This window comes from Mobula birostris, chromosome 12 (genome assembly GCF_030028105.1).
Source record: "Mobula birostris isolate sMobBir1 chromosome 12, sMobBir1.hap1, whole genome shotgun sequence".
Taxonomy (NCBI): domain Eukaryota; kingdom Metazoa; phylum Chordata; class Chondrichthyes; order Myliobatiformes; family Myliobatidae; genus Mobula; species Mobula birostris.
In genome coordinates, this window is record NC_092381.1 from 14050416 (window position 1) to 14065210 (window position 14795).

The 14795-nt window shown below is 40.3% G+C and overlaps 1 protein-coding gene across 3 annotated transcripts in view; it reads left to right on the forward strand.

Moving 5' to 3' along the window:
- usp33 (ubiquitin specific peptidase 33) overlaps nucleotides 1-14795 on the forward strand; it is a 129921-nt gene that overhangs the window by 5428 nt on the left and 109698 nt on the right. For all 3 annotated transcript variants that reach the window (XM_072273338.1, XM_072273339.1, XM_072273337.1), the window contains exons 2-5: nucleotides 7767-7862; nucleotides 9817-9939; nucleotides 13450-13503; nucleotides 13592-13654. In XM_072273338.1, the coding sequence (XP_072129439.1) occupies nucleotides 9862-9939; nucleotides 13450-13503; nucleotides 13592-13654 (195 nt within the window). In that variant the 5' untranslated portion in view covers nucleotides 7767-7862; nucleotides 9817-9861. The remainder of the gene's footprint in view (nucleotides 1-7766; nucleotides 7863-9816; nucleotides 9940-13449; nucleotides 13504-13591; nucleotides 13655-14795) is intronic.

The following is a 14795-nucleotide window of genomic DNA, read 5'->3' on the forward strand; positions in this document are numbered from 1 at the left end:
TTTATAGTTATGACACTGGCATTCATCCAACAAAGTGGAAAATTGCCCCAGCAACAAATACAAAATGCTGAAGGAACTTGGCAGAACAGACATTTATTTAACCTTAGCCTAATCACAGAACAATTTACAATGACTGATTAATCTACTACCAGTGCATCTTTGGACTTTGGGAAGAAACCAGAGTACCTGAAGGAAACCTACACAGTCTTGGGAAGAATGTACAAATTCCCTGTAGACGACGCTGAAATTGAACTCCCAACTCAGACGCTATGAGCAGTAATGGTATTACGCTCATCGCTATGCTAACTTGGAGGTTATTATCAATAAGATATCTATTTTTGTATGACTTTTAAGAATACAAGTTTTGATTTCAATGACATCAATAATTGGCTTTTTAATAAAAGTTTCATTAATCTTATCAATCCTGGCATCTGGGCAAAGTACTTTGGCGCCAGAATCAATCTCTTGGATGTCAATTCAATCAATTGGATGTCCGTCATACGAATGGATTAGTAAACAAGGGATGGGGTTGAAAACTTCTTGGGTTAATAATTGGACTCCTAACCTACACAAAGAAAGATGAGTGTGATTAATGGAGTTTATTCATCCCATTTCAAGGATTACTGCAGAAATTCCTTGGGGCACTATCCTAGTCCAGCCACTTTCAGCTGCATCAGTAATTACCTTCCTTCTGTCTTGATGTTGGAAATGGAGAGTGGTGTTCTCTGAGTGCACATTATTTCCACTTTAAACTCCTCACAAAATGAAGCAGTTCACATCTGCATACAAATGCAAAATGCCGGAGGAGCTTTGGTCTTCAGTACTGAACCACGAGATTGTCTAGTCCCAGAGCCTTTACTGATTCCTGTGCAGTTTGGCAGTTGCCATTTTACTACACGTAGAGCCCACTGAAAACTGGATTTCAGAAGGCCAAAATGGTTCATTCAGATGGAACTTCAATCTCAAGGTGTCTGAGAATTGCTTCTTCCTGACAGTGATAAGTAACTCAAACCATAAAAGTGCCAAGAAATGATTACCTCAAACAAAAGGACCACCTTACCTTGATACCACCATCACTGAAACACTCTCCAGTGTCCCAGTTTGATCGGAGGTTTAACTGAACCACTCATATACTGTTATTGCAAGTGCTGGTGAATAGCTGTGTATTCTATAATAACTGACAGCACCTCCTCATGGTAAAACCTTTCCGTGGTATGTCTGGCATGATGCTACTTCCACCATACTTTATAGTAAGGATGGTATTATTTAGCTGAAGTGTAGTATTAGATTTACACCAGACACACCACTTAGTGTTGAGGCCAAAAGTTCTCCTTCCACATCTTTACGGTATCTTCTAAGAGCAGAAAAAAGAGCAAAGGGCAAAAAAAATAGTGAGGTACTGTACATGGATTCATTGTCGATTCAGAACTCTAATGGTGGTGGGGAAGGAGCTGTTCCGAAAATGTTGAGGATGTGTCTTCAGGTTCCTGTACCACCTCCTTGATGGTAGCAATAAGACGAGGGCATATCCTGGGTGACGGGGATCCTTAATGATAGATGTCACCTTTTTGAGGCATCATTTTTTGAAGATGTCCACAATTCTAGGGAAGCTAGTGGGGACCTAGTGGGATACCCTCATCATGTGAGCCACAGCAGATCAAAAGGAAAGCTCCCAACCACATCAGACAACAGAGGTGGTGTCAACAATGCCGATTTCTGCAAAATTAACAAATGACGCTCGAACTTCCTGCCCAGGACATTATGCAAAGACTTTCACCAGAGATATTACAGCTAATTCGGGCAGTGACTCACCACACGTTCTCGAGGGCAAATAAGAAGTGAAAATGCTTACCTCGTGAATTACAAAGAAGGCTGTACTTAGAATTTAGAGGAGATTTAGTTTGTCATCAAAGAATTGCAAACTTCTATACCTGTATAGAAATTTGAGAGATTTCCGACTGGTTGCATCACAGCCTGGTATGGGAGCTCCAACTGGATTGGAGGCTACAGAAGTTTGTAGATTCAGCCAGCTCCACCATGTGCACCCCACCGTTGAGAACACCTTCAAAAGGCAGCATCTGTCATTAAGGACCCTCACCATCTGCAACATGCCCTCTTCTAGTTACTACCACAGGAGAGGAGGTACAACAGCCTGAAGACCCACACTTTGTGACTTAGAAACAGCGCCTTAGCCTTTGCCATCAGATTTCATGCACATTGCTGTTGTTTTCATCTATTTTGCACTTCTGTAATTTATAGTCATTTTCATGTTCTGCTGCCATAAAAACAAATTTCATAACATATGCCTTTGATAAGAAAACTGCTACTGACGCCAAGGGCCTGAAAAAATGAATATATTAAAATCTTTGGTTCCCTGCACTCTTCATTGCTGGGATTTTCTCTGCTGACATCTGGATCTGTGATTGATTAATTATTGGATTGTGGAACTGCAGCAATCAATAGTTGTACAACAGACTATTTACTGCAGGAATTCAGTGGGCGAAGTTGCATCTTGTACGCAGGGGAGAAGGAATTTTTGACATTTGGGGTCAAAACCCTGTATCAGTTTTACCTGACCTGCTGAGTTCCTCCAGCGGATAGTTGCTCCAGATTCCTGCTTCTGCTGTCCCTTGTGTCTCCAGTATTTATGTTGTTTCTTACAGTCGACAGGGTGGGAGAAAATATGGCAAATAGATCCTAGTCTTTTTTTCAATTCAGTTCCTACACTGAGTGGCCACTTTATTAGGGGCACCTTTACACCTGCTTGCTAATGCAGTTTTCTAATCAGACAATCATGTGGCAGCAACTCAATGCATGGAAGCATGCAGACATGGTCAAGAGTTCAGTTGTTGTTCAGACCAAACATCAGAATGAGAAAGAAATGTGATCTAACTGACTTTGATTGTGGAATGAGTTGGTGCTGGACAGGGTGGTTTGAGTATCTCAGAAACTGCTGATTTTCTGGGGATTTTCATGCACAATTATAGAGAATGGTGCATAAGACAAAAAAAATCCAGTGAGTGGCAGTTCTGCAGGCGAAAATGCCTTGTTAATGAGAGAGGTTAGAGGGCAATGGCCAGACTGGTTCAAACTGATGGGAAGGCGACAGTAACTCAAATAATAATGAGTTAGAACAGTAGTGTACGGAGGAGCATCTCTGAATGTACAACATGTCAAACCTTGAAGTGGATGAGCTACAGCAGCAGAAGACCACAAACATATACTCAATGGTCACTTTATTAGGTACCTCCTGTACCTGATAAAGTGCATACTGAGTGTATATTGCCAGTGTTTTAAATGATGTAAGCTTAGTTTGTCAGCAAATATCCAAAAGTCAGAATTTGCTCGCAGCAGTTTGGAAATCCAATCTGTGGCGCTGCTGATCTACAACCATCGGTGTTCCTGCTGTCATAATCAAAGGTTGACAAGTGAAGGTTTCAGGGAAGGTTTAATCATTTGTTAATTTTATGGACATTGTCGGCATTTCTAGGTTGCCTTTGAGAAGATAGCTGCGAACGTACTCCTTCAACTGCTGGAACGTGTGGTGAAGTCATCTCATTGGGTTGTTGGTGTTGTGTAGGAAATTACAGGATTTGGGCGCCATGATAGCCTAGCAGTGAGCACGACGTTATTGCAGCTTGGAATATTCTCCCTGTGAACTGTGTGGGTTTCTTTCAGGTGCTCCAGCTTCCTCCCAGAGTTCCTATTGTATTAGCAGGTTAATTGGTCTCATGGGTGTAATTGAGTGCCAAGGGCTCTTTGGGCCAGAAGGGCCTGTTACTGTACTGTATCTCTTAAATATATGCTGTATCTCACTGGAAACTTTAAAAGAAGAAATTGGGATCTGTGAAATGGAAACTTGACAGCAGGGAAGGAGGAGAGAAATTCCAAGAAGGGCTAATCTCTGGCAACGTTGTTGATAAACAGGTGCTGTTGTAACTTGTGATGATAGTAACCAATGTGTTGTTTATTTTCCTCCCGCATCTGACTCCATTGAAAGTGCTGAGTCATGGTGGAATGTGCTCCCTTGGGTAGTTGCATGCCTCTACATTCACCTGGTAATGTATTGGCAAGCTGGCCAGTCATGGCAGATGGTTGAGGTTTTGCACAGTAGCAGTCCAGATTGAAAATGCTTGTCCTCATAGGCTCCAGGGATGTATTAGCATTATAACTGGTTGCATCACTCTCTGGTATGGAGGGGCCACTGCACGGCATTGGAAAAAAGCAGCAACTTACATCAAGCAACTTACATCATGGGCAAGGACATCTTCAAAAGATGATGCCTCAAAAGTTGGGGGGGGGGGTTCATCATTAAGGACCCTCCCCTCCCCCCACCATCCAGGAAATGCAGTCTTGGAGAGGAGGTACAGGTACCTGTAGGTACATGCTCAAAAGTTTTATGAACAGCTTCTTCCCCTCTGCCAAAAGATTTCTCAACAGTCCATGACCATTTCCTCACTTGTTTTTTTGCTTTCTTTTGGCACTACTGATTAAATTTAATTTTCTTTTATATATGTTTTTTCTGATTGTAATTTATAGTTTGTTCTATGTGCTGCACTGTACTGCTGCTGCAACACAAAACAACACATTTTGTGACATTGTCAATGAGAATAAACCTGATTCTGATACTGAAATCTAGGAAGCAAGCCAAGTGCCCCTTAGTCTCTATTGCCCAGCAACTCAGCCGTAAGTGGAAGCTGTTCAATTTCCTGCAGCACTACACAATGGATTAACAATTGGAACGCCATTATTGTAGATCTATCCAGGCTTAAGACTGCACACATCATATTCAATCAACATATTATTAATACCTGGAGAGGGAAGTTTGTCTTAATGAGACTTCAGTTCTAATCTTGTTTTGACCTTGTTCTTTGGTCGGAATCATTACTGAAAAGGTCTGGGAGTGAAAGGATATTTTTGGAATTAGTATAAGAAGAAATTTTTACCAGTGAAGCGAAGAAATACACTGTCACACTTAAGTTTGTGTTAAACATCAAACATGATCAGTATGAACAGAATGTAAAACAAGCTTATCACTGTATCTTGGTACATGAGATAATAATGGCCAAGTTTGCAGACAATACAAAGATAGGTGGAAGGGCAGGTAGTGTTGAGGAAACAGGGAGTCTTTAGAAGAACTTCGACATATTGGGAGAATGGGCAAAGAAGTGGCAGATGGAATACAGAGTAGGGAAGTATCTGGACATACACTTTGGTAAAAGGAAATAAAGGCATAGAATATTTTCTAAATGAGGAAAAAATTCAGAAATCAGAACTGCAAAAAGACTTGGGAGTCCTCGCGCAGGATTCCCTAAAGTTTAACTTGCAGGTTGAGTCAGTGGCAAAGAAGGCAAATGCAATGTTAGTATTCACTTCAAGACTAGAATATAATAGCAAGGATGTAATGTTGAGGCTTTATAAGGCATTGGTCAGACTGCAGTTGGAGCAATTTTGAGTCCCTTATCTAAGAAAAGGCGTGTTGGCGTAGATAGAGTGGTCATGAAAGGGATGTTTCCTATAGTGGGGAAGTCTAGGACCAGAGGGCGCGGCCTCACAATACAAGGACGTTCCTTTAGAACAGAGAAGAGGTGGAATTTCTTTAGCCACAGGGTGGTGAATCTATGGAATTCATTGCAACAGTTGGGTGTGAAGGCCAAGTCATTGGGTGTATTTAAAGCAAAGATTGATAGGTTCTTGATTAGTTAGACCATCAAAGGTTTTGGGAGGGGGGAAGGAGAGATAGGAGAATGGGGTTGAAAGGGATAATAAATCAGCCATGATGGAATGGCAGAGCAGAATAGATTGGCCAAATGACCTAATTCTGCTCCTATGTCTTACAAATATTACAATTCCAACTATGACAAAGGCGTTTAAGAGTCTTTTAGAAGGAATATGAATGTGTAGAGAATGGAGGGGTATGGACCCATGTGCAGGCAGGAGAAACGAGTTTAGTTACAGTTTTGATTACTAATTGAATTAATTTGACACAATATTTTGGGCTAAAGTTCCTGTGCTGTGCGGTTCTCAGTATTGCTGCCTTTGAAGTACAATTACTGCATTTAGCCAAGTGTTCATCTCTAATGTGTTAGGTCCTTAAGACCGAAGTTGATAGCTGATATGCTAATTGGTCATTGCTGGTGTAAGTTGAGGAACATTGTCAGCTAAGAAAGTCGAAGGTGTAACATCTTTACAGCAACACCCTGTTCTTTGCGTCTTACTTTCTAATATAGATTAGTACTTAGTTTTGTATCTATATTTCTACTATATTTTGTTTCTCTCATCTTGGATTTGTATCATCATTTTGAGCTTGCTTAATGTCTATCAAAATCAGGTTTAATATCACTGGCATATGTTGTGATATTGTTTTGCAGCAATAGTAATTGTAATATATAATAAAGGAAAAGTTATAAGTTGCAGTAAGTGATATATATTAACAATAAATAAGTAGTGCAAAAAGAGAGCAAAAAATTGTGAGGTAGTTCACTGTCCATTCAGATGGCGACTGTTCTTAAAATGTTAAGTGTGTGTTTCCTGGCTCTAGTCCCACCTCCTCTCTGGCCGTAATAAGAAGAGGGCATTTAGTAATTTCTGTTAGGTTACGTTTCTGTTAACTCGAGTTGGGCATGTTTGTAATGTGTGGTACCACTGCTGCCGCAAAAAGTTGATTTTCACTGGCATTTACGTATACCTTGCATATGTATGCCTAAGGCAATAAACTTGAAGGGTATCTTTGCATTTATGTATTCAGGAAGTTAATGAAAAGAAACAGGTTTGAAAAAAGTATTTCAGAAGTATTAGATTTCACAAAAAAGTTCCTTGCTGCTTTCAATACAAGTCATCTTGCTGCTTTTAATATATAGTTCAAAGTAAATATATTATCAAAGTACATATGTGTCACCATATACTACCCTGAGATTCATTTTCTTGTGGGCATTCACAGTGGAACCAAAGCAATACAATAGAATCAATGAAAACTATACACAAAGACTAACTAACAACCGAAGTGCAAAAGAAGACAGACTGTGCAAATTAATAAATAATACTGAGAACATGAGTTGTAGAGTCCTTGAAGGTGAGTTCACAGGTAGTGGAATCATTTCAGAGTTGAAATAAGTATTACCCACACTGGTTCAGGATTCTGATGGCTGAACGGTAATGCCTGTTCCTCAAGCTGGAGGTGTGGGATCTAAGGCTTCTGTACCTCCTTCCTGATGAAAATAGCATGGCCTTGGATGGTGGTGGCCCTTGATAATGGATGCTGCTTTCTTGTGCTAGCATTCCTTGTGGATGTGTTCAGTGGTGGGGAAGGCTTATCCTCTGATGCTCTGGGCTGTATCCTCCACTTTTTGTTGGCTTTCCTATTCTTGGACATTGGTGTTTCCATAGCAGGCCATCATGCAACTGACTGTGATACAATTTCACTGGTTTAAATTTACAACTTTCTGTGGCCTCCATCTCACTGAGAGATGGTTTAAAATTTTGGTGACGTTTTCACTGCAGGTGTTGTAACATATAGTAACTATTGCACTGTTCTGCTGCGGCAAAACGACAGTTTTCGCAACAGATGTCGTTGATAATAAACCTGATTCTGATTCTGGAAAATTCATCCTGAAGAGCCTGTTGAAGTTGCACAGTCCTCTAGTGTTGGAGTTAAACCTCCAAATATCACATCATAGGGGAAGTAAATTAAGGTGTTGGTTAATTCAATTTAATGCATTCCTTCAGCTTTTGGTGTTTGACAGTTTTCTGTTTTCATTTCTTCAAAGCAATATTCCTTCGATATCCGTGTTGGTCTTTATACCCTTGATAGACTGCAGCTTGTCTACTTTCTCGCACCAGGACCACCACCTTTCCAGGACTTGGTAAGCTTCTCAGCTTCATGGCATCCAAGTAGAATGCTTCCTTATACAGCATGAAAACAAGCCCATTGTTTCTGTGCCCATTCAAAGTAAATTTAGTATCAAAGTACAGTGGATTCCAGTTGATTGGGATGCATCAGGACCACTACATTTTTGGCCTAGTTAAGTGGCTGCCCCAGTTAGCTGAAGTTTCATGAAAATAGTTAAAAAGGTAAAAAAAAAGACAAACTACTGTTTAACTGAGTAACAAATTATGTTTTTAAATGAAATGCAATTCAAATTAGAGCACTACCATTACTACTGCAATACTATAAAACTGTCCAGTGTATGCTGCTGTGTTCTTTTGATTATCTCAAAATGAACAAAATCAGCACAGACACCTAGTGCAGATAATGGACTGCCTTCATACAATGTTTTCAAAGATTGCATGCTCCAAATCTTCATTTTCATTGTAGCATTGAAGATGATTGTTGATACCTTCAAGTTCTTTGTAGTTCCTAACTTGTTAATGTGAATTTGTTTCACTTTCTCTCGTGGCTGTTTCTTACACCGCCGAACCTGAATGCTTGAAACCACAGTGAATAAAACTGTTCTGAATGTCTTACCGTTTATTTCTCACCAATATCAGTAACAAAAATCACTACATTTTGAATACAAACACATGCAACTGACACTATTTAAAAGCTATTCAATCTAAACATGATGTAGTGTCTAACGGTCACACAAGTGCATATGACTGACACTATTTAGAAACTGTTCGGCAACAGTCTCCTGTCCCAATTAAATGGCATAGTGTCCCAAATAAATGAGGGAAATCCTGGCTATCTTCTCAATTGTTTTTTTTCTCTTTAAGAGTTGTCCCAAATAAGCAGCTGTCCCGATGAACCAGAATCCACTGTACATATATGTTACCATATACTACCCTGAGATTCATTTTCCTGCAGGCATTCACAATAGAACAAAGAAATACCATAGAATCCACCTATGGTATGCAAGTATCTTTCTATAATAATGCTATTTTGCATGTAGTCTTCCAATCTATACATTCTGAGTGCTCATCGACATACTTAAATGTTGTTAGTACCTATCTCCACCATCTATCAGACAGCTCATTCCAGATTTCAGTCAGCTTCTGGTGACAAAATTCTTCCTCACATTTCCTACCCTTAGCTAATCATGAGCCGGAGGTACTATACTGTTTGAAGTCCTAAAGTTCTATATAGTTAACCAATAACTTGTATGCTTTTTTTAACCCAACATGTCTACATGCGCTGTTGCTTTCGTGGATTGATAGACATGTACGCCAATGCCTCAGTACTCCTCAGGGTCCTACAATTCATTCCGTATAGCCGAATGTTATCAGTCCTCCCAAAATGCACCTTGCATTTTTCATAGCTTAATTCCTCCTGCCATTGTTCTGGCCACCTTATCAGTTTTATTAGTTTTTATTTTAGAGATACAGCACTGTAACAGGCTCTTCCAGCCCACAAGGTTGAGCCACCCAATTACACTCTTGTGACCAATTAAACTCGTCCAAGAGAACCACAGCGTTGTTGTGGTTTAGAGGCCTCCATGCCTCCGTGCCTTGTTTCTGCCTCATTCTAATACCAAAGTTGGAACAAAATTGGAACAGCTTCAGGTGCACGCTGAAATTATAACCCACCTTATGTTTTGGCCTTAGTATGACATTTTGAAAAAATATATAAATGGTATTTAATTGGCTAAGTTGTCAAGTTCTGAAGTTTGTAGGAATATAGGTGAAAGGTTCTTTATCTTTTCATAAACTCCAGAAGGTAGTCTTTTGCAGTTCGGTGGGCTGGTTGCAAGTAATGTGCAATTATTTCAAGCTTGAGAAGATCTGATTCGTTTGGATTGTTATTATTTTGCAGAAGGTAGCTGCATGCTTCTCAAAATAACTCAGAGACCCTCACCTACAGCTGTTCTCACTGTTGTATAGGCAGTATTGCATCGAAAAGGGCTACAGGAAGCTATTGCTGTGAAGATGTCACATCTCAGTGATTGTGTTCACTTGGAATCAGTGGGTGAAGTGACAAAAGATGAACTGATTGAAAAGTCTCATGTAAGTCACCTTTTTTTTGTGACTATGCTTTTCTGCTATCGTAACTATATGTGTTGTATGTGATGGGTGTGACTGTTCGTACTGTGTTTTGCACCTTGGCCTCAGTTTTTGCTGTATTCATGTGCATTGTTGAATGACAGTTCAACTTGAACTTGAGGCTTGTTATTAATTTCCTGATATAGAATAAATGATCACATCTATGATAAGGAGGAAGTTGCATCGATGTGGGGCCTTTTGCATCTGGAAATGCTTCACAACAAATGAAGCACGTTTGCTGTGTGCCTTTTGTAATGTTAGAAATAGAGTGGCCAAATATTTCACTGCAAATTCCTATAAAACAGCCATGATCATAACTAGATAACGTCAGTCAAATACACAAGTGCCTGTCTGCACAGGTGCAATGAAAAACTGACTTGCAGCAGCATCACGGGCACAAAGCATCATACATGCAGCGTTCACACGAAAAACACAAGTTAAGCATATCTGTAAATTATACACAACTGTTACAGGAAAGAACATGATTAGAAGAAAAAAAAGTACATTTTAGTGCAGGGAGGTCATAGTGTTGCTAAACTGTGCTTATTAAGATTTTGCCAATTGATGCAAAAACTGAATGGTTGAAGGGAAGTAGCTGTTTCTTGACCTGGTGGTGTCAGACCTAAGGCTTCTGTTAATGGGACATTCTTGTCATTTATTGCACTCAGTAGGTTAAACAAGACCTTCCTTGGTTTGACAACTTTTGTGTAAAAGATGGTGCCTCTGGCAGGGTATCTTTTCCTCTAGTGTAATGAATATTTGCTTGGATCTTATGTCCAATTCAGTGAATGAGACCTGGAGGTTCGGAATTACAAATTGAACTGTATTTGACATAACTCTACATTTTACAGCATTTTGCAGAACCCTGGCAGTTAGAGAATCATGCAATATGGAAGTAGGTCCTTCAGCTTCCTAACTGGTCAATGCTGACCAAGATTCCCATCTAAGCCAGTCTCGTTTGCCTGGGTTTACCCATCCCTGTAAACCTTTCCTATCCATGAACCTGTCCAAGTGCCTTTTAATATTGTAAATGTACACTTCCTCTGAGAGTTTGTTCCATATACTAGCCTCTGGGTGAAAAAGTTGCCCTTCAGGTTCCTATTAAATGTCTCCCCAACTCATCTTAAACCTAAGCTTGATTTCCTCAATCCCAGGAAAAAGACTTTGCGCATTGACTCTATCTATGTCCCTCATGATTTTGTGCTTCTATATAAGATTGTCCCAACCTGCTCAACCTCTCTTCATAAATTAATCCCTTGCATCCAGACATATAAATCTTCTCTGCACTCTTTCCGACTTGGTGGTGTGAGTGGTCAATTAAACACATATGGATTTAGTAGTTTATCCTCAGCAAGATGTTTCTGTAGGAATCACGTTCTTAAAGCTATTATCATGACGGTTCATGGCTCAGTGATTTTGCAGTCCCAGAATCATGTCTTTGTGTCTTAATATGTCTCATGTAAGCAAAGTTCTGGGAGCAAAGGAGGATGAGGGGTGATTTGATAAGAGGTGTACAAGATTTTAAGAGGATAAGATAGTGGACAACCAGAGACTTTTTTCCCAGGGTGGAAATGGCTTGTAGAAGGGGGCATGTTTGGAGGAATGTTTGGGGAGTATGTCAGAGGTAGTTTTTTTTTGTGTGGTAGGTGTGTAGGATATGCTGCCAGGAGTCATGAGAGAGGCAGATGAATGAGAGACCTTTAAGAGATTCTTAGATTCTTTCAGGCACGTGAATTTTTTGAGGATGTAACTATGAAAATGGACAAGGGAGAGCCAGTGGATATAGTGTACCTGGACTTTAAGAAAGCCTTTGATAAAGTCCCACATAAGAGATTAGTGGGCAAAATTAGGGCACATGGTATTGGGGGCAGAGTACTGACATGGATTGAAAATTGGCTGGCTGACAGAAAAACAAAGAGTAGCGATTAACGGGTCCCTTTCGGAATGGCAGGCGGTGACCAGTAGGGTACCGCAGGGTTCAGTGCTGGGACCACAGCTGTTTACAATATATTAATGATTTAGATGAGGGAATTAAAAGTAACATTAGCAAATTTGCCAATGACACAAAGCTGGGTGTCAGTGTGAAATGTGAGGAGGATGATATGAGAATGCAGGGTGACTTGGACAGGCTGGGTGAGTGGGCAGATGCAGTTTAATGTGGATAAACGTGAGGTTGTCCACTTTGGTGGTAAGAACGGGAAGGGAGATTATTATCTAAATGGAGTCAAGTTTGGAAAAGGGGAAGCACAACGAGATCTAGGTGTTCTTGTACATCAGTCACTGAAAACAAGCATGCAAGTACAGCAGGCAGTGAAGAAATCTAATGGCATGCTGGCCTTCATAACAAGGGGAATTGAGTATAAGAGCAAAGAGGTCCTTCTGCAGCTGTACAGGGCCCTGGTGAGACCACACCCGGAGTACCATGTGCAGTTTTAGTCTCCAAATTTGAGGAAGGACATTCTTGCTATTGAGGGAGTGCAGCGTAGGTTCACAAGGTTAATTCCCGGGATGGCAGGACTGTCATATGTCGAAAGATTGGAGTGACTGGGCTTGTATAGTCTGGAATTTAGAAGGCTGAGAGGGGATCTTATTGAAGCATATAAGATTATTAAGGGATTGGACATGCTGCAGGCAGGAAGCATGTTCCCGCTGATGGGTGAGTCCAGAACCAGAGGCCACAGTTTAAGAATTAGGGGTAGGCCATTTAGAACAGAGTTGAGGAAAAACTTTTTCACCCAGAGAGTGGTGGATATATGGAATGCTCTGCCCCAGAAGGCTGTGGAGGCCAAGTCTCTGGATGCTTTCAAGAAAGAGATGGATAGAGCTCTTAAAGATAGTGGAATTAAGGGTTATGGGGATAAGGCAGGAACTGGATACTGATAGTGGATGATCAGCCATGATCACAGTGAATGGCGGTGCTGGCTCGAAGGGCCAAATGGCCTACTCCTGCACCTATTGTCTACTGTCTATTGAAAGGAAAATGGAGGTTGTTGTTGGAGTGGGGGAGTGATAGATTAATTTTGGAGTAAGTTAAAAGGTTGGCACAATATTGTGGGCTGAATGATCAGTACTTTGTGTTTCATGGTCAAGCACAACCTTGTGGGCTGAAAGGTCTGTACTGTGCTTTGTTTCATGGTCATCAATAATAAAGGATGATTTAAATCAGGAAGTTATAATTAAGTTATCATTCCATTTCCCCATCCCAGTCCTCCCTCATTGCCATCTTGTTTTCGAGGAACTGAAAGCTGTAAGATGGAAGAGAGGTGCCCTGTTTTTAAGGCCAAAGATAGAATATGGTAGCAAAAATGAGCAACGGAGAAAATTGTTAGGAGCAGGTTCAAAATATACATGACATACACCACTGTAAATGGAAAGTCAAATCAATCATGCGATGATTGATCTTTAGCACAAAGAATTGGAATTTACTTCCCTTTTTCTGATATAATAACAGTATGATGTTTTTATTCTGGGTAGGGCACTTGTCAAGACTGCAAAGTTGGAGGCCCAAACCTCTGGGCATGTTTGGAGGTAAGGTGATGTATGGTTTGTACTAGAGATTCATTGCATTAAAGTCTCTCCACCCTCTGACTTGTCGGCTTTGCTCCTTTGCAAACAGAATGGCTGTCCCTATGTTGGTTGTGGAGAATCCCATTCGGATCACAGCACGCTCCATTCCCAGGTAGGTGTGGAACTTTAGCAAAAGGAGTCTTGCATTCAAGCAGCAGCTTTTCACAATAAAAGAAATTGTCACAACCAAAATTGCAACCAGTGAAGCTGCTGCTGGAATATAGCAGTATGGTACGTGGTTTGTTAACAAACTTTTGAAAACAGTGGTGATAAATGACTAGATAATGTCTCTTAAGATATATTGGTGAGGGATAAATACTGCCCAAGTCAGCAAGAAGGACTTTACTGTTCTTCAAATAGTACCATGTCAGTTTTTGACTCACTGAGGAGGGCAGGTAAACCAAATTGTAAAGAATAAACACACGAGATTCTGCCAATGCTGGAAATCCAGCGTAACACACAAAATGCTAGAGAAACTCAACTGGTCAGATAGCATTTATGGAGAAAAATAAACAATTCACATTTTTAGCCTTCATCAAGACTGACCAACTGAGATATAACCATACAACAATTACAGCACGGAAACAGGCCATCTCGGCACTTCTAGTCCGTGCTGAACTCTTACTAGATCTGCCAGCATTTTGTGTGAAGAATAATCCATTTATCAAAGGCACTTGCAAAGTTATGAGTTGAAAAATGTGGTTTTACAGCACATCTTCAAGGGAATTGTTAAACTTCTGGGAGCTATTGCAATTTTATGTGTATTCTGTGGAAGGTTTGTTGAATTGTGAAAACTTGCCGCATAGGGAGATCCCATCTGGTTTAAAATGAAAGTGGAAATTTTTGGAGAAAAGCAGGTCATGTGGCACCTGTGGAGAGAAAACTGTTAAATGTTTGTTCAATTTCATTTCATCAAAACTGTAAAAGCACTAAGCATCTTATGAGTGAAAAAGAGGCGAAAAAACAAAAAACTGAAGTCTGTGTGTGACAAGACACATACCAAGATTGACCAGGTGATGCATGTCTAAGAGAGGATGATGAATACGTGCTAATCAAAACTGATGTTTTTGGAGGTGTGTAAATGGAGGGAAATGAATGGGAGGAGTAGAGAGAAACAAATGTAATAATTTGCAGAACACAACAGTTGTGAGAAGTATGAAACAAAAAGAGAATGCTGGAAGCAGGTTGGTTAGCAACTCTGTAGAGAAAATAGTTAGTTAATATTATATGGGATGCTCCGGAACTGGCCATAG